The following is a 25,584-nucleotide window of genomic DNA, read 5'->3' as shown; positions in this document are numbered from 1 at the left end:
GGTTTCACCACGTTGCCCAGGCTAGTCTCAAACTCCTGGGCTCAAGAGATCCTCTCTCACCGTGCCCCACCTAAAGTCATTTTCAAGATAAAAGATGTGAATCAAATATACAAATTCAAGTCTAAATAATTCCAATTAGACATCATTTGTAGCTATTTAATAAGGAGCATATGAACCAACCATACAAATCAAAAGACAAAGATATTAGATGGCTCATTGTACATGTTGGCCCATGTACACAACTTTGGTCAATATTATAAATCTACTTGACTCCAATTAGAAGCCCATCCAGTTCAAGGAGGGGAATTTGGCAAAGTCTATAAAAATTTTAAAAGTAGGGTGGCAGGGCCTGGGGAAGGCGTGGCAGGCGCCATTTCTGGCTGTGAAGGTGCTGCTGAAACAGTCCAAGAAGCAGGCCAAGGAGATGGACAAGGAAGGTAAGACTTTCAAGCAGAAACAAAAAGAGGAGCAGAAGAAACAAAAATAGGAGCTAAAATCGAAGGCTATGGGGAAGGACCCCCTGGCCACAGGTGAAATTAAGAAATCTGGGCCGAGTACAGTGGTTCATGCCTGTAATCCCAGCACTTTGGGAGGCTGAAGCAGGTGGATCACCTGAGGTCAGGAGTTCCAGACCAGCTTAGCCAACATGGCAAAACCCTGTCTTTACTAAAAATACAAAAATTAGCCGGGCATAGTGGCGGGCACCTGTAATCCCAGCTACTCAGGAGGCTGAGGCAGGAGAATCGCCTGAATCTGGGATGCAGAAGTTGCAGTAAACCAAGATCACATCACTGCACTCTAGCCTGGGTGACAAAGCGAGGCTCCATCTCAAAAACAGAAAAGAAAAAAATGTCTGGCAACAAGTAAGCTGTGCCTTGTGCCTGAGGAGATGGTGTCCCTTGATTTCATTCGTATTTAAACATCTGTATTCCCTGCCATAGCATCTTTTGCCACCTATAGCTGGAATGAAGTGTTGTCTTGAAACCTGTTGTACATATAAGAATAAACATTTGTAAAAAAAAAAAAGTTATTAATTAAAAAAAAATAATTGTAAATGTAATACCTTCTGACCAGCTCTTGTATACACACACATGCACACGTGTGCACACACACACACACACACGTGTACACACACACACACACACGGTAGTTGTCTTGAGGAAGAAATCATGAGTAGTACAGGACAGGAGTGTATGGCTAAAAGTTTCTCTTCATTTACATCTCTATGTTTTGAATTTCATACCACTGGCATAGCATATCTCTTAATTCTTTTTAAAGAAACAAGGTCATGCCCTGTCGCTCAGACTAGAGTGCAGTGGCATGATTATAGCCCACTACAGCCCCAATCCTCAAGCAACCCTCCTGCCTTAGCCTCCCGAAGTAGCTCAGACTACAGGTACATGCCACAATGCCTGGCTAATTTTTTTTATTTTGTAGAGATGGGGTCTCGTTATGTTAGCCAGGCTGGTCTCAATCTCCTGGCCTCAACTAATCCTCCAGCCTCAGCCTCTCAAAGTGTTGTATTACAGGCGTCAGCCACCACAACTGGCTGGTAACACATCTCTTTGTAGTGCATTTAGTTCAAATTTTCTGGTACTTGGTGTTTTTCAAGACAATGTACAAAGGCATATACATATTAGAATATTCACTGTAGCACTGTCTGTAACTAGTGAAAATGTAGAAGTAATGTCCAATACTAGGGAATGAAGTAATTGTTTATTTTATTTTATTTATATATTTTTTGAGACAGAGTTTCACTCTTCTCGCCCAGGCTGGAGTGCAATATCACGATCTTGGCTCACTGCAACCTCGGCCTCCTGGGTTCAAGCGATTCTCCTGCCTCAGCCTCCCGAGTAGCTGGGATTACAGGCATGCGCCACCATGCCCAGCTAATTATTATTATTATTATTTTGAGACAGAGTCTCGCTCTGTCGCCCTGGCTAGAGTGCAGTGGCACAATCTCGGCTCACTGCACTCAGTTCCCAGAGGGAACCTCTGCCTCCCAGGTTCAAGCGATTCTCCTGCCTCAGCCTCCCGAGTAGCTGGGACTACAGGCGCCCGCCACCATGTCTGGCTAATTTTTTTTTTTTTTTTTTCAGTAGAGACGGGGTTTCGCCATGTTAGTCAGGATGATCTCGATCTCCTGACCTCATGATCCACCCGCCTCAACCTCCCAAGTGAGCCACTGAGCCCAGTCTAATTTTTTTTTTGTATTTTTAGTAGAGATGGGGTTTCACCATGTTAGCCAGGATGGTCTCAATCTCCTGACCTCATGATCCACCCACCTCAGCCTCCCAAAGTGCTGGGATTACAGGCATGAGCCATCGTGCCCGGCCTATTTTTTATAATGGAATACTGGCCAGGAATGGCGGCTCATGCCTATAATCCTAGCACTTTGGGAGGCCGAGGTAGACAAATTGCTTGAGCCCAAGAGTTGGAGACCAGCCTGGACCACCTGGCAAAATCCCAACTCTCCAAAACATACAAAAATTAGCTGCATGTGGTGGCACACACTTACGGTCCCAGCTACTTGGGAGGCTGCAGCAGGAGGACTGCTTGAGCCCAGAAGTTCAAGGCTGCAGTGAGCTATGATTGCACTCCCTACACTCCAGCCCGGGTGACAGATGGACCCTGTCTCAAAAAAAGTTTTGGTAAGGAAAGTGACCTTTGTAACAATTAATTTGCCCCACTACTATTTACATCTCCCCAGCTGCACAAAGCCTTGAAAATCAATGGCCCCAAAATAAAATAACTAGGACACTAGAGAATTCTCAGGGGTTCTCTTTATTTGGGCTGAACCAGACCTCACTCAGTGCCAAGAGCCTTTACCCTGGGGGTATTTGTCAAACACAACTGGGCAATTGTTTAACATCTTAGCTGGCTGAGGTGGCAGATAACACATAGGCTAACATGAAGCTGGTCAAAAAACAAAGAAAAAAAAAAGGCTGGGGAATGGGATGTCCATAAGGGACTTTGAAAAGCTCTGACAAACTTCTTGGAATTTGAAAGACCATAAGCATCATGCCCAGGGGTATGTGAATGCCCAGGAAAAATCTTAGAAGGACTTAAACCCTTGCCTCTAAACTTGGAGCTCTGTGCAAGCAAAAATGGAAGACTAAGGCAGAGTTGCCAACTGCCTGGTTGAGTGTGGAAAGTGTGCCCCAACACAACACAGAGACCCTTGGGAAAAACTGGGAGACTTTTTGAATTCATGCATCGAAGGAAATCTCTGTTCATTCATCAGCTGACCAGTAAGTTAAACAAGCTGAAACTTCAGAAGCCACACATGAAAAAGAATACAGATGTTAAGGAATTGGTTCAGGGCCGAACATGGTGGCACATGCCTGTAATCACAGCGCTTTGGAAGGCCGAGGTGAGTGGATCACTTGAAGCCAGGAGTTCGAGACCAGCGTTCTGAAATTAGAGCCTGGCCAATGTGGTGAAACCCATCTCTACTAAAAATACAAAAATTAGTTGGGCGTGGTGGTGTGCTCCTGTAATCCCAGCTACTCGGGAGGCTGAGGCACGAGAATCACTTGAACCCAGGAGGCGGAGGTTGCAGTGAGCTGAGATGGCACCACTGCACTCCAGCCTGGGCAATAGAGCGAAACTCTGTCTCAAAAAAAGGAAAGAAAATAAAAGAAAGAATTGGTTCAGGAAAGTCACTAAACAAGTAACAGTTACAACAACAACAAAGAACAACACAAACCCTGGTACGGTGAAGAAGTGTCACATTATATTATTTCAAATTCCTAGTTACCAAACACAAAATTATTAAATATGCAGAAATAGTGGCTCATGCCTGTAATCCCAGCACTGTGGGAGGCCAAGGCGGAAAGATCGCTTGAGCCAGGAGTTCGAGACCTGAGACCTGCCTGGGCAACACAGAAAGATCTCGTCTCCACAAAAAGATACAAAAATTAGCTACGTATGGTGGCATGCGCCTGTAGTCCCAGCTACTGAGGAGGCTGAGTTGGGAAGATCATTTAAGTCCAGGAGTTGGAGACCACAGTGAGCCAAGATCATGTCACTGTACTCCAACCCGGGTGACAGCAAGACCCTGTATCAGAAAAAAAAAAAAAAAAAAAAAAGACATACAGAAAGAAAAAAGTATAGTGTATACTCAGGAAGAGAAGAGGCCAGGACACACTATTCTTACTATTACATAAGTAAAATGTGTAATGTATATTCTTACATTACGTTCATATTATTCTGAGTAAGTCCAAACATTGGACTTAATTAGACAAAGAATTTAAATAAATGATTTCAAATATATTCAAGAACTAAAAGAAACCATGTCTACCAAAGTAAAGTTTAAGACCAACATCTCACCAAATAATATCTATAAACCAAAGGAAATTATCAAAAAGAACCAAATAGAAATCTGGATTTATAATAACTGAAATGAAGCATTCACTAGAGAGGCTCAATAGCAGATTTTAGTTGACAGAAGAAAGAATAAGTGAATTTGAAGATAGATAAACTGAGATTATCCAGTCTGAGGAACAGAAAGAGATCTGTGGGACATGAGAGAATACCAACATATGCATATTTCCAGAATGAAAGGAGGGAAGAGAAAAGGACAGTGTGTGGTAAATAATTTGGCTGTCCCTAGTTTCTGGGATGTAAACTCTAAATCCAGTGATAGGAGTGTCTTTGTCATTCATGGTGAGCCCCTTAGAACACACATGATGGTTTATACTACGGGGTGATGCACAGTGGGGCCCGAGAGTTTCTGCTAATGCAATGACTCAGGTTGGGGGCTGGTAACACTAGAAAGACCAACCACATGATTAGAGAGTCGGGGTTCTGAGCAACAAGCTATCTGTCCAGTATCATCCTGTTCTCTGCAAATTTGATTTGTATACCATGTCCAGAATAAGCAAATCTATTAAGCAGAAAGTAGGTTTGTGTTTGCCAATGGCAGGGTGGCGGGGAGTAGGACAAAATGGGCAAAATGGAGAGGAGTAATTGCTACTAGATATGGGGTTTCTTTTGGGGGTGATGATAATGTTCTGACAATTAGAGGTTACATACATAGTTACATACTACACATAGTTACGTAACTGTGTGTAGAGAATAAAAACTACTGAATTGTACCATTCAAAAGGCTGACTTTTATGCTGTCTGAATTATATCTCAAGAACTATATATAATATTTATATATAAATGAAAAATAATATTGAGTCTCTCCAAAGCCAAAATTCCCTACAAATAGAATAAATGTTTCTTAGAACTGCCTGCAATTTTTAAAATAAACATTTAATCCTGAAATCAATAATACTAGTTATTTCTATTACCATATATAGAAGATTTATGAATATTTTCATCATAGGACTTGCCAAGAGTTTGCAAACCAGTTACTAGTGATATATAGAAAATAGTTTTTTTGTTTTGTTTTGTCTTGTTTTAACAGGACAGGGTCTCACTCCGTCACCCAGGCTGGGGTACAGTGGGGCAATCACAGCTCACTGCAACCTCAAACTCCTGGGCTCAAGCGATCCTTCCACCTCAGCTTCCTGAGTAGCTAGGACTACAGGCGTGCACCACCAAGCCCAGCTAATTTTTTTATTTATTTTTTAGAAATGGGGTCTTGCCATATTGCCCACGTTGGTCTCAGACTTCCTACCCTCAAACCATCCTCTCGCCTCAGCCTCCCAAATAGTGATACTAAGAATTTTACTGCCTACTATAGAGGCAACAAAAAATATAAGCCAACTATTTTCTTTAAAACATCAGCCTTGAAACGTAACTCACCAAGTACACCGCTCTTTGGAAGAAGGTGGTGGTCTCCAGGATTTTATGCATTGTGATGGTTTCTAACTCATCAGGGTCTAGCTGTTCCCTTTCAAAGGGCATTCCATTGAACAGCACAACGGGCAGGGGTCCAACTCCAGTCTGCTCATAGTAGCTTCTTGCTTCCTGAAACACAAGGAACCACAAAAACAGCATATTTTTGCCTTTTGTGAGACAAATGGAACACAGCATATTTTTCTTACACGCCTGTTCTAACAACAATCAATAGAAATATTGTAAAGAAAAAATAAGATATTTATTTTTAAAAAAATGAAAAATGACATCAAAGTTAATATCCTACTATGTAAATCTGAGATTGAATTACTGAGTTCGAGTTTTTACAAAACCACAAAAGCTTGCAAATTATGAAGTGCGTGTGTGTGTGTGTGTGTACGTGTATATGTGTGTGTGTGTGTGTGTGTGTGTGTGTAGCACAGGCTGTCAAAACTGAACTACATATACTACAGTCAGCACTATACAACAGAACTTTCTGCAATGATGGAAATATTCTATCTGTGCTTGTCTGTGCTGTCCAATGCAGTAGTCACTAACCACATGTAACTACTGAGCACCTGAAACCTGCCAACTATGACCAAGTAACTAAATCTTTAATTAATTTCCATTTTAAAATCTACATGTGACCACGGGCTGCCAAAATGAGGTGCACAGGTTTTGCTACCATAAATTATCAGCGCTCGATGCAAAAAGCGTGAGGTAAATATTTGCACCCAATTCTAAATAAGGGTCCATATCACTAACAAAGAAATTACACCTGCAGAAAACAAAACAAGGTTTGTGGGGAAACTGCTCAACAATTGCTCTAAGACACAATACACCCAATCTTTTCCCTTCTCCAGGACAAAAGAGGTTCACTGGCCAGAAAATACTGGAGCAACAAAACGGCAAATGTCGGCAAATGTACCTAAGATGGACATTTTTCCTGACTGTCAACACAAGCGCTCGTCCCTCAGATTAACTTTTCAGAGTAAAAACTGTATTACCACCCAAGATGTAAAGTGGGCAACTTTACAAATGTCTATCGCACACCTTGTAATTGCCATTTTCTGAAAATAGCAGAATTTAATTATTTATAACCATTTTAGATAGCACCAGTAGAAAAGAACTCTCATTGGGTAACTAATCCGAGTCATCGGTAACAGACTGCTTACTTTCTAATCAGACAAGCGCAATAACAGGTAACGGCACAGAAACTGACGGCGTAAAACATGGCACAGCCTAAAAGGCCTTCTAGGTTGGTTTCAGCCATTTCTCTACATCATAGCTTAAATGTTTTAAATATCCACTCCTAAAACTCTTACCATGTTAATTCTGTTCTTTGACATCTCAACTATTTCATAGATATCTATTAAAACTCAATTTTCATCTAACTTTAGTTTTGAAAATCATCCCCGTCAACCAATTAAAACAAGACCGGAAAACTTACATTATAATTCCAAGTGACAGTAAGATAAATAACATTGGTTTTCTCTGCAAACAGTAACTGAGTGGAAGTCAGGAGTGAGAGGGAGGTGTTTGGACTATGTAGCTTTCTTTTTCACCACTCAGAAATAGTTTACAGGACCAAATAACAGAATGCAGCACAATTATCAAACAGCCAAACCGAAAATTCATATGGACAAATTTTCTATCAACAGCTAACTAAAAATATTAAATAATGATAAATAATTAACAAACATTAATTTTTGGTAGTTTTATACTGAGCCACTCACAAACAACTGAGATTAGTAAGGACTCAAAGATAATATGCTAAAGGTAAAGTGTTTGCCTGTGTAGGTAAGAACTTTTCCTAATGTCATTATCTTACTGGCTTTTAAAGATATAAATATATACCTATCAGACTATATTCTCGTCAGTTTAAAATTTCTACTTTAATTGCATTGCCTACTTTTTAAAATAATTACTTCTTTCAGACATAGAAGATATCATAGCTTCACTGTAACAAAAGGAACAGATTTACAAGTGCAATGACATTTATTAGAAGCAGCCATTTTTCCTAAAATTAACCATTTCAAAAGAATCCATTCAATTGCACTTTTTGTATAGGGGTAAAGCTCCTGTAGTTAAAAAAAAAAAAAACAACTCATTAGTCATTAGACTGTTAGGACTTCTGGGATACTCTCCACATCCCTGCCTTGAGAGTACTTCTATTCAAATAGCTAGACAATTAAATGGATGAAATATAAATAATATGACCTGTTTGTATACGGAAGAGCCTCTAATCAGTACAGATGGCCAAGTCTAGGAAACTAAGAAGCATGGTGTGTGATACTCTCATTCAATTTTTCAGCACAATCAAGATTTCGACACATGTAAAGATATAAAAATACCCCTTTCCCCAGTTTGTCCACTCTACTCAATATTTTTCAAGTAAATACTTTTGATATCGTAATCATCCACAATAAAAAGCTACTGATACTTTTTCTCCAACAGGATAAGAGAAAATGAGACTTAAACAGTTTCCAAATATGAAATATAAAAAAAATTCCACAAAGTCCCTCAAAACGCTCATATTCTCAAAGTGGCCTTCTTTTTCTTTTATTTCATTTAAATTCTTTTTCTACAGAGTGCTATTATTGCTGTTTGTGTCTACCTGGGAGAAAAATAGTTACTAGGTACCTATAGCAACATTATTTTATTTAAAAACCCAGAAAAGATAAGTGACTGGACAAAAGGCTGCAATAAAATAATGGTAACCGGCCAAGCACGGTGGCTCATGCCTGTAATCCCAGCACTTTGGGAGGCCAAGGCAGGTGGATCATCTGAGGTCAGGAGTTCGAGACCAGCCTGCCCAACATGGTAAAACCCCATCTCTACTAAAAGTACAAAAATTAGCCGGGTATGGTGGTGAGAGCCTGTAATCCCAGCTACTCAGGAGGCTGAGGCAGGAGAATCGCTTGAACCCAGGAGGCAGAGGTTGCAGTGAGCTGAAATGGCACCACTGCACTCCAGCCTGGGAGACAAAAGCGAGGCTCTGTCTCAAAATAATAATAATAATAATAATAATAATAATAATGGTAACCCTTCTCAGGCTACACTGAGTACATCTCATTCCCAGCTTCAATTCTAAGCTTGACTGGATATACCTTAAAGTGAACAGATATAATACTAAAGCACAGAATCAAAAACAGAAAAGAGAAAGAAGACAGGCAGACCGGCATGCTCAAAGACCTTCTAGCTCCTGGTATGAATTCACCTTTCTAAAAGAGCTGGTACAGAGCTAGTATTTTAATTCGTCTTGCATTCACCACCAGCTTACACATATAACAAATATGTGTCACTCTATGAACTTGAATTCACAGAGCAGGCAGTTGTCACTATACCTAGGAAGCCTTCCACAATCACCTAGTCCCAAACTAGCAGAGCTGCCCATCCAGCTTAGCTGCCATCTAGCTCAGCTGCCACTGAGCCTCCACATACAATGTGCAAACACTCAGAACCTCACCATCACCAAAACCATAGTGCTCTCATTTGTTGTCTCCCCCAACGAGGCTGTGTGAACTGCTCAAGTTCATACCACATCTTGTTCAACTTTCTAGTATCAGGACTGGCACAATTACTCAATACTACTGTTTTAAAACTAAAACTTTGTTACTTATTCTAAAGTAATTCAGAAATTTCTCTAGTTGTTATTTTGTTTTGATCTTGCTAAAGATTATTTTGTTCTCTCCCTCTAAAACCTGAATTGACTTACAGAAGCAGATCTCTCAACCAATCCCAATTAACTAATTTATCTGATTAACAAATACCAGCTATTAAAGTATGCTGAACACTTACACTGGCGAGCTACTCTCTAGAATGCCCACATACTTTTTATTTTTATTTTATTTATTTTTTATTTTTTAGTAGAGATGGCGTTTTGCCATGTTGGCCAGGCTGGTCTCAAACTCCTGACCTCAGGTGATCCTCCCACCTCAGCCTCTCAAAGTGATAGGATTCACAGGCGTAAGCCACCACACCTGGCCTCTATTTTGCTTTTTGTTTTTTGGTTTTTTTTGATCTGTGATTTTGTTTTTAATTATCTTAAGCTTTATGATCACACATAATTTTTCACTGTTTATCTCCTCTACTTAAAACTTTCCAATGAGGTGGCAAAAGTACCATCAACAAGTACACATACACAGTAGTTCCAGGGTTTTATGTATTTTTGAATAGTCGTTTGAAGACAATCCTAAAGTATAAACTAGTCTAACTTAGTAAGTAACTCAAAAGTTTAACTTGTTACTATTTTTGTCACACTGACCTTTAAAAACAACTGACCTTAAAGATCATCTATAAAATGTGAGAGGTGTTCAGTATTCTTTCTTTGGTATTACACATAAACCACACTAAAATGCCTCTCAGTAAGTAAAAGGCAGCATTTTAGATACAGGGAATAGGATGCCCACATCCTTTTGCTCCCCCCAGTTGAGCTATCTGCTTACCAAGGATCAGCTGTGTCTGTTCCCAAACCAGCTATTCCTGTTAGTGAAATGATTTAGTTGTATGTAAACCAATAAAATATGAGTACAAAAAGAAGGTTACTCTTCCCACTAAAACGAATTGAATGACTAGAAAACTCACAAAGACCAGAGGCTAAAACCAAATGATGTTGAACTGGGTGTCTGTCAAACAACTACAAAAGATTTGGGAGGGAGATTATAAAAATCTACAAGGATTCTGTATCAGATGAAACAGGACTCATAAACAATTCATGCTGAATATCATTTATAAACAGATGATAGCTCAGATCTTAAAACAGGAATCAAAGACTGTTTTTCATTTGGAAAACAAAAATCCTCCCTTAAAAAAGGAGAAAAAACATTGAAACACTGGTAAATAAATGTATTTTTATATGTTTAAAATCAGAATGTTTCAGAAATGTATATTAATTCCTTTCCTTAATACACATTTTCAACAATTTGTGCTTGCAATAGGTAAAGACCCTTTACTGTGTTTAATATCTCAAAAGAAAAAAAAATTATCTTTAAGTAAAATAATTTTAAACTTTCTTATTATAACCTTATTACTACAATACTTTGCCATTCTGTTACATTTCTTAATGTATTTCCATCCTTAGTCTAAATAACTAAATAAAGCCAATATGATATATATTAAGCTGTACATCGTATCCTGGCTCTATACATCCAGTAGAGGTTATCCAGAGCAAACTTCATGGAAGTACTACCATTGCATTCTGAAAAAAAAAATTGTTTTTCAATTTAAAAGTTAATAAGCAAGTTAAAAATCAGTCATATCCTCACAAGACTGAAATAAAACTTTTTCAAACACTGAAAAGTGATCTGGTTTCTAAACTTTTAAATGCTAAGTACTGAAACACTTTAACCACCATCACCATTATTAACCAAAGCCCCCAAACAGGGGGTTAAGGACAGTACAGTGTTGCAATCAAGTAAGAAACACAAAGATATTTTTTACCTTCCGATTCCGATCATAAGCAGAATCAATCCCCAAAATGCTATTCACTTCTACATACGGATATTTCTTCTCCAGGACACTGACCACATGTTCAACTTTCACTTTTTCTCCAGTCCTCACCTTGTTATAGATCTGAAGAAAGAAAAAACAGTTGGTTAACTACACTTTTAAGTTCAAATTTCAAAGTGTTTAATTCCACATTTTTCTGAATTTAGAGGAAAATATTTTTCTTTTTTTTTTTGAGACAGAATTTCGTTCTGTCACCCAGGTTGGAGTGCAATGGCACAATCTCGGCTCACTGAACCTCTGTCTTCTGGATTCGTGTGAGTCTCCTGTCTCAGCCTCCAGAATAGCTGGGATTAGACACCTGCCACCACACCCAGCTAATTTTTTGTATTTTTAGCAGAGACAGGTTTCACCATGTTGGCCAGGCTGGTCTTGAACCCTGACCTCAGGTGATCCACCCGCCTCAGCCTCCCAAAGTGCTGGGATTACAGGCATGAGCCACTGCGCCTGGCCGATTATTTTTCTTGAAAGATCAAATTGGGACATGTTAGCAATTCTTCCTTTTCCATATACCTTACTAAGATGGCTTCCTAGGTTGGAAATTAAATATTATTATTTTTTTTTGAGATGGAGTCTCACTCTGTCACCCAGGTTGGAGTGCAGTGGCGCAATCTCGGCTCACTACAACCTCCAACTCCCAGGTTCAAGTGCTTCTCCTGCCTCAGCCTCCTGAGTAGCTGGGACTACAGGCACACGCCTCCACGCCCGGCTAATTTTTGTATTTTTTAGTAGAGACGGGGTTTCACCATACTGGCTAGGCTGACCTTGAACTCCTGACCTTGTGATTCGCCCGCCTCGGCTTCCCAAAGTGCTGGGATTACAGGCATGAGCCACCACGTCTGGCCGGAATCAGCTCAGTCTTGTTAAGTGTCAAATGAAAAAATACATTAGTTAAGAAAAATCTAAATAGGCCAGGCACGCATGGTGGCTCACACCTGTAATCCCAGCACTTTGGGAGGGTGAGGCGGGTGGATCACTTGAGGTCAGGAGTTCGAGAACAGCCTGGCCAACATGCTGAAGCCCTACTAAAAATACAAAAATTAGCCTGCCGTGGTAGTGCACACCTGTAATTCCAGCTACTCAGGAGGCTGAAGCAGGCGAATCCCTTAAACCCAGGAGGCAGAGGTTGCTGTGGGCCAAGATCACACAACTGCACTCTAGCTTGGATGATGGAGTGAGACTGTCTCAAAAAAAAAAAAAAAGAGAAAATCTCAACACTTGTAAGTAGTCCTTGAAATAAAAACTACATCCACGAATGTTTAGGAGGGATGAGGAAAGGGAGAGGGGAGAGACAGAGAAATCTAAACTGGGTCCCCGGTATTATTTATTTGATTTTTTTTTTTTTTTTGAGGGGGAGTTTCACTCACAGCACTCACCCAGGCTGCAGTCCAGTGGCGCCATCTTGGCTCACTGCAACCTCCGCCTCCCGGGTTCAAGAGACTCTCCAGCCTCAGCCTCCTGATTAGCTGGGCGTGGTGGCAGGCGTCTAATCCCAGCTATTCTGGAGGCTGAGACATGGTGCCTGCCACTATGTCTGGTTAAGTTTTGTTTTGTTTTTTGAGATGGAGTCTCGCTCCGTCGCCCAGGCTGGAATGCAGTGGCTCGATCTCGGCTCATTGCAAGCTCTGCCTCCTGGGTTCATGCCATTCTCCTGCCTCAGCCTCCCGAGTAGCTGGGACTGGAGGCGCCCGCCACCATGCCCATTTAATTTTTTTTATTTTTAGTAGAGACGGGGTTTCACTTGTTAAAGCCAGGATGGTCTTGATCTCTTGATCTCCTGATCTCGTGATCCACCTGCCTCGGCCTCCCCAAAGTGCTAGGATTATAGGCATGAGCCACCATGCCCGGCCCAATTTTTGTATTTTTAGTAGAGATGAGGTTTCCCCATGTTGGCCAGGCTGGTCTTGAACTCCTGACCTCAAATGATCCACCCACCTCGGCCTCTCAAAGTGCTGGAATTACAGGTGTGAGCCACCACACATGGCCAATTTTTGTATTTTTAGTAGAAACGGGGTTTCACCATGTTGGCCAGGCTGGTCTCAAACTCCTGACCTCAGGTGATCTGCCTCCTTCGGCCTCCCAAAGTACTGGAATTACAGGTGTGAGCCACTGCGCCTGGCCTGAATTGTTTTTACAGCGAGCAGTATTACTTCACTTCTGAAATAAAAAACAGCAGCCAAGCCCCAGTGGCTCACACGTAAAATCCCAGCACTTGGGAGGCCAAGGCAGTAAGATTGCTTAAGCTCAGGAGTTCGAGACCAGCCTGGGAAACATAGTGAGGCATCATCTCTACCAAAAATTAAAAACAACAACAAAATTAGCTGGGTATGGTGCTGCATGCCTGTAGTCTCAGCTATTCTGGGAAGCTGAGGCAGGAGGGTCACTTAGGGCCAGGAGTTCAAGGCTGTAGCAAACCCTGACTGCGCTGCTGCACTCCAGCCTGGGCAACAGTGAGATCCTGTCTGTAAAAAAAATTTTTTAATAAAATAAAATAAACAGTGGGTGGTGGGTGTAGCTGGTCCTGCTGTGCTGTGGCACTGCACAGCCCGCAGTCTCAGGCTGCAGAGCCCAAGAGACATGGAGCCTGGCTTCAATGGTCATGCTGCCATTTAGGAGGGCTGGTTCCATGAGATCTGCAGCCTGAGGCCAGGGAAGCCTTGTTGCTACAGATGGAGCAGCTGCTCCACTGCCAGCGCTCATGCTCCCAGGATATCCTTGTTTTCCACAGTAAGACCTACAGCAGTGTGCTGGTGTTGGATGGCATCGTCCCCTGCATGGACAGGGACAAGCTCTCCTACTAGATGAGAATCAACCTGCCACTCACCAACCACCCCATCCCACAAAAGGTGCTGATCATCGGGGACAAAGATGGCATCCTGCACAAGGTGGTGAAGCACCCCTCTGTGGAGTCTGTGGTACGATGATAGACTGAAAACGATGGCACTCAGGTCTCTAAGAAATTCCTGCCGGGTATGGCCATTGGCTACTCTAGCTCTAAGCTGACCCTGCATACAGGTGACAATTTTGATTTCGTGAAACAGAACCAGGATGCCTTCAATATTATGATCACTGACTCCTGGGATCCGCTGAAAGCCTCTTCAAGGAATCCTATTACCACTCATGAAGATGGCCCTCAACAAGGACAGCATTCTCTGCTGCCAGGATGAGTACCAGTGGCTGCACTTAGACCTCATCAAGCAGACACGGTAGTTCTGCCAGTCACTCTTCCCCATGGTGGCGCATGCCTACTGCACTGTCCCCACCCATCCCAGTGGCCCCATTGGCTTCATGCTCTGCAGCAAAAACCCGAGCACCAACTTCCAGAAGCCCATGCAACAAGAGACACGGCAGCAGGTGGAGCAGGTGCAGCTGCTCAGACGTGTACAGTGCTGCCTTCGTACTGCCCCAGTTTGCCTGCAAGCCCCTGAATGATGTGAGCTGAGCCCAGGCGCCACAGCAGATGCCACCTGAGATCTCAGATCTGGCAGCCTCCAGGATGCCCTGGGCCCCTTCAGCCCTAGGCCAGATCCCCTGCTGACTGTCACCTGCCAACCAAGTGTTACAAGCCTCAGAATACTATCCAGCCTTCCCTGCTGAGTGCTGGACTGTTTCTGTGTCTGTCTCTGTGTGGCATTCGGCCTCCAAGCCTATACCAGCTGCGTACAGTACCATCTCTCTGTCTTCTGTGGCCCCCTCAATCAAACACGTGTACTTATAACAATAAAAAATAAATGAATGAATAAATAAATAAAAACTTTTAAAAGCAGAGTTAAAATACTTATTCTCTGGGCATGGTGGTGCACAGCCGTAATCCCAGATATTTGGGACTGACATGGGAGGATCCCTTAAGCCTAGGAGTTTGAGATCAGCCTGAGCAACACAAGACCCGGTCTCAAAAAGTACATAAATAAATAAAATCTTAAGGTAGCCGTTGTGGAAGATATATTCAAACAAACAAACAAACAAACAAAAGCAAACCTTAAGCAGAGACAAAGTGAATAAAATAACAAAGTATAAAATACTTACTATTCTGAGTGACTTCTTTTGAACCTATTTCATTCTCCACAGCCCTGCTAACTACCTTCCCCATTACTTCTCATGGAGATCACTGCAACAGCTCATCAACTGGCATCCCTGCCACTTTGCTTTGCCCTTCCTCAGGTCCATCTCTATACACTGCAGTAGACATGACTTTTAAATTCAGGATCCACCCCTGAGCTCTAGACACCCCAGGTGCCTAGCATACAATGGCCACACATTGTTATTGAGTAAGTTAGATCTGAAAAAATTATTTGCCATTCTGAACAAAAACGTACATGTGTCAGAGTCTGGAAGGCATGATAATCATCCACTTCTTGGGCAACATAATTATATGCTCTAAGAACAGTCACTCCAGCATCTTGCATCCCATCAACATCTTCAGAGTCATTAACCACAAAGATAAAACCAATTCTGGAGGGAAAGGGAAAAGAAAAAGAAACATGTCAAAGAATGCAAATGGTTAAAAAGAATGACATCCTTGTACTCTTCTCATACATTATAGCTAACAGAGGAAAACTCTGAGTGAAAAACACAGTTCACAGCCTACTCTACTCTAACATGATTGGCAAAGGTATACATAAACCACTTACAAAGGTTTTTTTTTTTTTTTTTAGACGGAGTTTCACTCTTGTTGCCCAGGGTGGAATGCAATGGTGCAATCTCGACTCACTGCAACCTCCGTCTCCCAGGTTCAAGCGACTCTCCTGCCTCACCGTCCCAAGTAGCTGGGATTATAGGCCACTATCCCTGGCTAATTTTTTGTATTTTTAGTAGAGAAGGGGTTTCACCATGTTGGCCAGGCTAGTGTTGAACTCCTGACCTCAGGTGATCCATCAGCCTCGGCCTCCCAAAGTGCTGGGATTACATGCATGAGCCACCATGCCCGGCCACTTACAAAGTATTAATAAAAAAGCAGGCTCTCAAATGTGGCTTAGGCCTTTCTACTGTTAAAGCAAGCCACTTCCATGTCATGAAAAGATTCCTTTACTGACATGAAGAGTGTTGCTATAGTTTTAAGAGATTTTTTTTTCTGATTTTAAACAAAAATTAGAAGAAATAAAAATTTTCACACTTTCAAAGTAAACAGAAGGGGGTATTGTGACATTTAGCACATGCAATATGAGAACTATTGGTAAAACAAAAGCCGGCCGGGCGCGGTGGCTCACACCTGTAATCCCAGCATTTTGGGAGGCCGAGACGGGCGGATCACGAGGTCAGGAGATTGAGACCATCTTGGCTAACACAGTGAAACCCCGTTTCTACTAAAAATACAAAACATTAGTCAGGCGTGTTGGCGGGCGCCTGTAGTCCCAGCTACACGGGAGGCTGAGGCAGGAGAATGGCGTGAACCCAGGAGGCGGAGCTTGCAGTGAGCTGAGATTGCGCCACTGCACTCCAACCTGGGGGATACAGCGAGACTGTCTCAAAAAAAAAGAAAAGCCGAAAAAGGTTTACAACTGTCCCAAGACAAAAAGCAATAACCAAGGTTAAAGTTTATCAGATTTTAAATTTTAAAATAAAGGAATTAACCACAGAGATACTATTATATATCTATAGATGGGCTGGCAAAAAAGACTTTGCACTGAACATACTGGGGCAAAGGCAGTTCAATGGACAAAGAATCATCTTTTCAATAAACGGTGCTGAACAACTGGACATGCACATGCATATTAATCAGTCTAGACACAGACTTTATATCTTTCACAAAAATTCATTCAAAGTGGATCACAGGTCTAAATGTAAAACACAAAAACAAAAATTCCTAGATGATAGCAGAGAAGAAAATTTAGGTGGTCTCGAGCTTGGCAATGATGTTAGATCCAAAAGCACAGTCCATGAAAGACAACACTTGGTTAATCTGGACTTCACTAAAATTAAAAATGTCTATCCTGTGAAAGATACTATTAACAGAATGAAAGGACAAGCCATAGAGTGGCAGAAAATCTTTGCAAAACAACCATCTGACAAAGGACAGGTAAACAAAATATGCAACTCTTCTTGTTTGTTTTTCAACAGGGCCTTGCTCTGTTGCCGAGGCCAGAGTGCAGTGGCACGATCAGCTCACTGCAGCCTCAAACCTCTGGGCTCAAACAATCTTCCACTTCAGCCTCCCAAGTAGCTGGGACTACAGGTGTGTGCCACCATGCCTGCTACTCTTTTTTAGTTCTCTGTAGAGATGGAGGTCTTCTCATGTTGCCCATGGTGATCTCAAATCCTGGCCTCAAGCGATCCTCCCACCTTGACTTCCCAAAGTCCTGGGATTATAGGCGTGAGCCATTGCACCTGGCCTACAAAGAACTCTTAAAACTCAACAATAAGAAAACAACTAAAGTTTTAAAAATGGAGACAAAAGGGCAGGGGGAAAAAAGAAGAAGAAAAAAAAAGGACAAAAAATCTGAACATACACTTCACCAAACAAGATATGCAGATAGATGATAAATATAAGTAGATCCTAAACACCGTATGTCATTAGGGAATGGCAAATTAAACAACAATGGCATACCACCTCACACCTATTAGAATGACCAAAATCCTAAATACTGGTAAAACCAAATGCTGGCAAGGCTATGGAGCAACAGGATCTCTCCTGTGGAAATGCAAAATGGTACCGCTACTTCAGAACAAAACTAAGCATACTCTTACAAAACTAAACATACTTTTTTTTTTTTTTTTTTTTTGGAGACGTAGTCTCGCTCTGTCACCCAGGCTGGAGTGCAGTGGCGCGATCTCGGCTCACTGCAAGCTCCGCCTCCCGGGTTCACGCCATTCTCCTGCCTCAGCCTCTCTGAGTAGCTGGGACTACAGGCGCCCGCCACCACGCCCGGCTAATTTTTTGTATTTTTAGTAGAGACGGGGTTTCACCGTGGTCTCGATCTCCTGACCTCGTGATCCACCCGCCTCGGCCTCCCAAAGTGCTGGGATTACAAGCGTGAGCCACCGCGCCTGGCCAAAACTAAACATACTCTTAACACACGATGCAGCAATCATGCTCCTCGGTATTTACCCAAAGAAGCTGTAGACATGTCCACACGAATACCTGCACCCAGATGTTTATGGCAGGTTTATTCATAACTGCCAAAACTTGTAGGCAACCAAGGTATCTTTCAACTAAGTGAATGGATAAATAAATGGGGGGACATCCATATAATGACTATTATCCAGTGATAAAAAGAAATGAGCTATCAAGCCACTAAAAGACACAGAAGAAGCTTAAATGCACATTGCTCAGTGAAAGACACCAATCTGAATAGGCTACACACCATATGATTGCAACCTAGAACATTCTGGAAAATGCAAAACTATGAAGACAGTAAAAAGATCAGTAGTTGCCAAAGATTTAGGGGAAGGGAGGAAGAGATAAACAAGTGAAGCACAGGAGATTTTTAGGGCAGTGAAACTAATCTGTATTAAACTGTATTGTAATGTGAATACTTGACATCACACATTTGTGTCATCAACACAAATAACAAATCTTAATGTAAACTATGGAGTTTAGTTAATAATAACATATCAATATTTAGCAGCCAACATGCAGGACCACATGAGCTCCTACAAAGAAGGAAAGAGCAGCCTGTATGCCTGGCTCTCTCCAACTGTTCACAATCTCTCAGTTGCCTAGGAGTTCAAGTGCCTTCTTCTCACCTGCCTTTGCAATCGGAAGACCACATGCCCTCTTCTCATCCCTCAATTCAAGAAATATTGTATTAGTGCCAACCGTGTACCACGACCCAACTTCTTCTGTGTCCTTATATTTCTCTTTCAATCAAAACATAGCTCTGGTTGTGATCCAGTAATAGGTTCTTCCATCTAACCAGATGTATTCATGCTTTACATGAAAAATGTCATTAAACTCAAAATCTCTGCATTTCCAACTATCAGAATCCTCTGTTTTCCTCAAAGCCTATCTGAAATCCAACTTCTCCATAAACCTTTGTGCTTCCCAAATATCTCAATGATTTTTTTTTGTTTCCCTGAAATCCTAAGACACTTATAACTAACCAGTAGGACATAACCTAGCAGTTGATCACATATCTCCCTAAAGGGTTTGAAAGTATACAGAGGATCTTTTCAAAGAAGGCAGAATAAGGCATATAGGTTTACAGCATTTAGCCCAGTAGTAATCATGGAACACACAGTAATATTTATTGAATAAAGAGTTATTTTCTTCTTTATTTTCACATTTTCTAAGAATTAAAATTTCACCAACATGTAAAATTACCAGAATTATTCAGAATGTACGTGAAAATATCTTAGCATTTATATGTAAAACCTTTAAAAAATAAAAAAAAAACCGTTCTTACAAGGACAGTGGAAATCCAGCCACTCAGTACCCTGTACGCAGGTTTGGCAACACAAGTGAAGTTAACTGTTACTGTTTGCATCTACAAAAGGCTGTGTATATGTTTAGTCCTGGACAGGCTAACAAGTTATTGGCAATGCTCTATATCTCTGCTGAAAGTGGAAATAGGTTTTGTGATGTGGACACTCACCTAGGAAAACTCCCTTCCATTGGGAAGCAAGCTGCAGCCAGAAACTATTTTTACATGGGCTATTTATTGATAATTCATTGGTGGTAAGCTTCTATTCATTGAGAAGCAAATTCTCAGTCCCAAAAGACACTGGCTTCATACTGACCAGAAGATAAAATTGCCATTAGTGATGTGCACTATGAATTATCCTACAACTCAGTAGCACCGGACTTGCATTTAAAAATGACAAATAAAACCTCAGTTAATTAGATATATCATCAAATCAATGCCAGTGTTACCTTAGTGGTATATGATTACTAAGGAACATCTCAGCTGTGTTAATCAACTCTGCTGTGGTCTCATGTGCAGGATCAACTATGAAAACCTGTTGAAGAAAGGGAAAAGAACACATGAAATGACATTTATTCAAGCATCTGTGGGCCGGGAAAAATGTTAGGAGTCACTGTACATGAAGCCAACCTTTTTTGAGCTACGCCTGAACCACATAAAAGATGAAGTATACACATAGCAGCTACCTCCCTCTATGTTCAAAAAACATGGTACTGAAGGGCTAGGTGATTTTCTCATGGACATACGCTGATAACAAGGGAACTGTACTCCAGAGTGATGACACTGCTTTTTCTACTACACCAAATGAAAACCAAGTTCAGCAACTCTCTCACCTTAAAAACTGGAGCCTGCCTTTTTGTATATTCATTTCTGAGGATCTCTGAATTAAGAATTCACTTAGAACCTAATTCTTAGACCACAGTCACAGCTGTCAGGCAAGCACATAAACAGGTATTACGTGTTAAGCAACTTAGACGTATTCTCTCGCTTAATAAAGTTCAGACATATGGTAAAACAGAATGAGATTTAAATTCTGACTAGAAAGGAAAGAAGTGGTTTCAAGAGACAGAAAAGTGGCCAGGCATGGTGGCTCACGCCTGTAATCCCAGCACTTTGGGAGGCCAAGGCAGGTGGATCACCTGAGTTCAGGAATTTGAAACCAGCCCAGCCAATGTAGTAAAACCCGTCTCTACTAAAAATACAAAAATCAGCCAGGTGTGGTAGCATGCACCTGTAATTCCCACTACTGGGAGGTGAGGCAGGAGAATCACTTGAATCTCAGGGGGCGGAGGTTGCAGTGAGCCGAGATCCTGCCACTGCACTCCAGCCTGGGCAACAGAGCAAGACTCTTTCTGGGGGGAAAAAAAAAGAGAGACAGGAAGAAAAGTAGAGAGGGTAATCTTCCCTGCAAGTTCTGAGGAGGCCAACCTTGGCACTAACCCTACCACTCTCTCTTTCCCGGCTGTGTGAGGGAAGGGAAAGAAATGAGAGGGAAAAAGTGGGCCAATTAAGAACCCTCTTTCTCTCTCTCTAAAGCAGTGCAAGAAGGAATAACAAGTAGGAGTTGGCAAACAACCTTATTTAAGGGAATAAATTAAACTGCTGAATTTTAGGGATTAAGATATTAAAGAAAAACAGTAGCAATATGCTGTAATATACTGTAAAAAAAGAGCTATCTTGCCGGGCGCGGTGGCTCACGCTTGTAATCCCAGCACTTTGGGAGGCTGAGGCGGGCGGATCACGAGGTCAGGAGATCGAGACCACGGTGAAACCCCATCTCTACTAAAAATACAAAAAATTAGCCGGGCGTGGTGGCAGGCACCTGTAGTTCTAGCTACTCAGAGAGGCTGAGGCAGGAGAATAGCGTGAACCTGGGAGGCGGAGCTTGCAGTGAGCCCAGATTGCGCCACTGCACTCCAGCCTGGGCGACAGAGCGAGACTCCGTTCAAAAAAAAAAAAAAAAAAAAAAAAGAGCTCTCTTAAAACTAACAAAACAATATTGCTATGAACCTAAAACTGCTCTAAAAAATATAGTCTTAAAAACAAACACATCACTGAATGGTGTGAAGAGTATGAAAAGAAAACTTATTCCATCTGGAAAAGCTGATTAGAAAAAATAAAAATTAAAGCCGGGCGCGGTGGCTCAAGCCTGTAATCCCAGCACTTTGGGAGGCTGAGGCGGGCGGATCACGAGGTCAGGAGATCGAGACCATCCTGGCTAACACGGTGAAACCCCGTCTCTACTAAAAACACAAAAAATTAGCCGGGCGTGTTGGCGGGCGCCTGTATTCCCAGCTACTCGGGAGGCTGAGGCAGGAGAATGGCGTGAACCCAGGAGGTGGAGGTTGCGGTGAGCCGAGATCGCGCCACTGCACTCCAGCCTGGGGAAAAGAGAAAAACCCCGTCTCAAAAAAAAAAAAAAAAAAAAAAAAAAAAAGAAAAAATAAAAATTAAAAAATTAAAAATGTTTTAAAATTAAAAACAAATTAAAAGACTAAAACAATAGTCTAAACCTTCGTGTTAAAAATGAGCATTTCCCCACACTCTGGGGGGGGCTGTAATGCTCCTGTTACATCCCACAGCCCCACAAGTGGTTAGTACACTACAAAACCCTTCCAGTGTGAACAGGGAGAGTATTTGGTGGAGGGTGGGGGAGGAAACAGCTAGTAAAGGTGAGAAGTGACCATTCTACATGACAAAAAAAGAGGGACTAGGCCAAGGGAGAAACAGAGTTCACAGCCAGACAATAAGTTTTACTTACCATATTATGTAAGTTTTTCCTAATCTGCCGAATAACACCAGGAAAGGTGGGTCGAAGCAACTCTTGTAAACTAGAAGGCCACGAATTATATCTGCTATCAACCTCCAGGTTGTTGACCCACTACAAAAAATAACACAACGGGATGCATGCACATTAGGAACCAGTTAGTAAAATCTGCAATAATATCATTAAGACTTTAAAATATTTTAAGAAGAATCACGTGAGACAAGACCATTTTCAAAGATAAAAAGATTGGGTGCAGTGGCTCACATCTGTAATCCTAGCACTTTGGAAGGACAAGGCAGGAGGATCACTTGCGCCCAGGAGTTCGAGACCAGCCTGGGCAATATTATGAGACCTCTCATCTCTGCAAAAAAATATAAAAATTAGCCAGGCATGGTGGCTGCTGTCCCAGCCACTCAGGAGGCTGAGGCGGGAGGATCACCTGAGCCCAAGGGGTTCGAGGCTGCAATGAGCCATGATCGTGCCACTGCACTCCAGCCTGAACAACAGAGCAAGACCCTATCTCAAAAAAACAAACAAAAAAGATAAAAAGATCGAGTGGAAAAATGAGTGACTAAAAGATAAGCCACAGAATAGATGAAGACATTTGTAACCTACAAACCCAGTAAAGGACTAGCGTCAAGAATGAAGAAACACATAAAAATAAGAGAAAGAAGCGAAATACTTTCTTTTTTTTTTTTTTTTTGAGATGAAGTCTCTCTGTTGACCAGGCTGGAGTGCAGTGGAGCAATCTCGGCTCACTGAAACCTCTGCCTCCTGGGTTCAAACGATTCTCATGCCTCAGCCCCCTGAGTAGCTGGAATTACAGGCACCCGCCAAGGCGAATTTTTGTACTTTTAGTAGAGGTGGGGTTTCACCATGTTGGCCAGGCTGGTCTTGAGCTCCTGACCTCAAGTGATCCGCCCACCTCGGCCTCCCAAAGTGCTGGGATTACAGGCGTGAGCCACAGCACCCAGCCCTAAACTTTTTAAGAACAAAGGAAAAAAGAAAACGTAAAAAAAAATTTTGGAAAAAAAAAAGAATATGAAAAATATACAGCGGAAACCCAAATGGGCAATAAACATAAGAAATGTGTACACTCTCAATTGTAATCTAGGAACTATGAGCTAAGACCTCAATGAAATTTCATACTTGCTAGACAGAAAAAGTGAAAGTTTGTCAAGATCAAGAATAGGAAAAGATACAGAGCAAAGCCAGCCTTCCTTCCTTCCTTCCCTCCCTCCCTCCCTCCTTCCCTTCCTTCCTTCCTTCCTCCTTGCTTTCTTCTTTCTTTTCTTCCTTCCCTCTGTGGCCCAGGGTGGACTACACTCGGCTCGCTGCAGACTCCCTGCGTCCGGCTTCCGTGATTCTCCTGCCCTGGCCTGCGGACTGCCTGGGATTGCCGGCGCGCGCCACCACCCCTCCCTGGTTTTTCTCCTTTGGCTGGAGGCGCGGTTTCACCATGTCGCCAGGCTGGTCTCCAGCTCCTGACCTGGAATGGTCTGCCCGCCTCGGCCTCCCGAGGTGCTGGGACTGCAGACGGAGGCTCGCTCACTCGGTGCTCGGTGTTGCCCGGGCTGGAGTGCGGTGGCGTGGTCTTGGCTCGCTGCAGCCTTCGCCTCCCAGCCGCCTGCCTTGGCCTCCCACGGTGCTGGGGTTGCAGCCTCTGCCCGGCCGCCGCCCCGTCTGGGAGGTGGGGAGTGTCTCTGCCTGGCCGCCCATCGTCTGGGTTATGAGGACCTCCTCTGCCCGGCCGCCCCTTCTGGGAAGTGAGGAGCGCCTCTGCCCAGCCGCTACCCCGTCTGGGAGGTGAGGAGCGTCTCTGCCTGGCCGCCCATCGTCTGGGATGTAAGGAGCGACTCTGCCCGGCCGCCACCCCGTCTGGGAAGTGAGGAGAGCCTCGGCCCAGCCGCCCCGTCTGGGAAGTGAGGAGCGCCTCTGCCCGGCCGCCCCTTCTGGGATGTGAGGAGCCCCTCTGCCCGGCCACCCCGTCTGGGAAGTGAGGAGCGCCTCTGCGCGGCCGCCCCCGGTCTGGGAAGTGAGGAGCGCCTCTGCCGGGCCGCCCCTTCTGGGATGTGAGGAGCGCCTCTGCCCGGCCGCCCCGTCTGGGAAGTGAGGAGCGCCTCTGCCTGGCTGCCCCGTCTGGGAAGTGAGGAGCACCTCTGCCTGGCCGCCCCATCTGGGATGCGGGGAGCGCCTCTGCCCGGCCGCCTCGTCTGGCAGTTCTACCACAGAGGCCAGAAGCAATGTGGGGGCTGGACGTGGTGGCTCACGCCTGTAGTCCCAGTACTCTGGGAGGCCGAGGCGGGTTGATCACTTGAGGCTAGGAGTTCGAGACCAGCCTGGCCAACATGGTGAAACATATGAAAAATACAACTGACAAACCAACCAACCAACCAAGCGACAACAAAACAGGTCTACCCTGGAGTCGTACTCTAATTTTTTCTATTTTCCTCCCTTTCTGATCCTTTATCCCACTTTCTTTTTCTTCCTCTTCCTTCTCCTTCTTCTTTGTCAAATAGAGGATTGAGTTATTATCATTGATCCATACAAAGTCCCTCTCTCATTTATTTTCTTTAATTCCCACCCCCCATTTCTATTCCCCATCTTCCCATGGGCAACCTTCCTAATATGTTTGATATGCATCTTTTTGTTTGTATGTACTTTTAGAAAATGTTTATTGTTTTGTGTGCAAAAATAAAAAATAAAAATAAAAAAAGGAAAAGATATAGAGCAAAGAGAAGTCTCATGCAATGCTGGTATGTGGACAAACACTTTAGAGAACTGGATCTAATAAAGTTGAAGACTATATTAGTACTAATTTTTCTAAAATAAATGCAGTACTGCCAGGTGCGGTGGCTCACGCCTGTAATCCCAGCACTTTGGAAGGCCAAAGCGGGCAGATCACGAGATCAAGAGATCGAGACCATCCTGGCCAACATGGTGAAACCCCGTCTCTATTAAAAATACAAAAATTAGCTGGGCGTGGTGGCGTGCGCCTGTAGTCCCAGCTACTCGGGTGGCTGAGGCAGGAGAATCACTTGAACCTGGGAGGCGGAAGTTGCAATGAGCTGAGATCACACCACTGCACTCCAGCCTGGCGACAGAGCGAGACTACAATACAATACAATACAATACAATACAATACAATACAATACAATA

General features: G+C 42.9%; 1 protein-coding gene and 1 pseudogene across 3 annotated transcripts in view; one reads left to right on the top strand and one right to left on the bottom strand.

The window, feature by feature from the left end:
- Nucleotides 1-25,584, bottom strand: part of UGGT1 (UDP-glucose glycoprotein glucosyltransferase 1) — a 110,279-nt gene that overhangs the window by 44,106 nt on the left and 40,589 nt on the right. For all 3 annotated transcript variants that reach the window (XM_032145616.2, XM_058434330.1, XM_032145618.2), the window contains exons 14-18: nt 22,420-22,539; nt 20,108-20,193; nt 15,615-15,750; nt 11,233-11,364; nt 5,758-5,922 (exon numbers count right to left, since the gene is read on the bottom strand). In XM_032145616.2, the coding sequence (XP_032001507.1) occupies nt 5,758-5,922; nt 11,233-11,364; nt 15,615-15,750; nt 20,108-20,193; nt 22,420-22,539 (639 nt within the window). The remainder of the gene's footprint in view (nt 1-5,757; nt 5,923-11,232; nt 11,365-15,614; nt 15,751-20,107; nt 20,194-22,419; nt 22,540-25,584) is intronic.
- Nucleotides 13,876-14,740, top strand: LOC116462872 (spermidine synthase-like; annotated as a pseudogene).

Source organism: Hylobates moloch, unplaced genomic scaffold, assembly GCF_009828535.3.
Source record: "Hylobates moloch isolate HMO894 unplaced genomic scaffold, HMol_V3 SCAFFOLD_24, whole genome shotgun sequence".
Taxonomy (NCBI): Eukaryota; Metazoa; Chordata; class Mammalia; order Primates; family Hylobatidae; genus Hylobates; species Hylobates moloch.
Note: the sequence above shows the minus strand (reverse complement) of the source record. Positions and strands in the feature narration are given on the sequence as shown.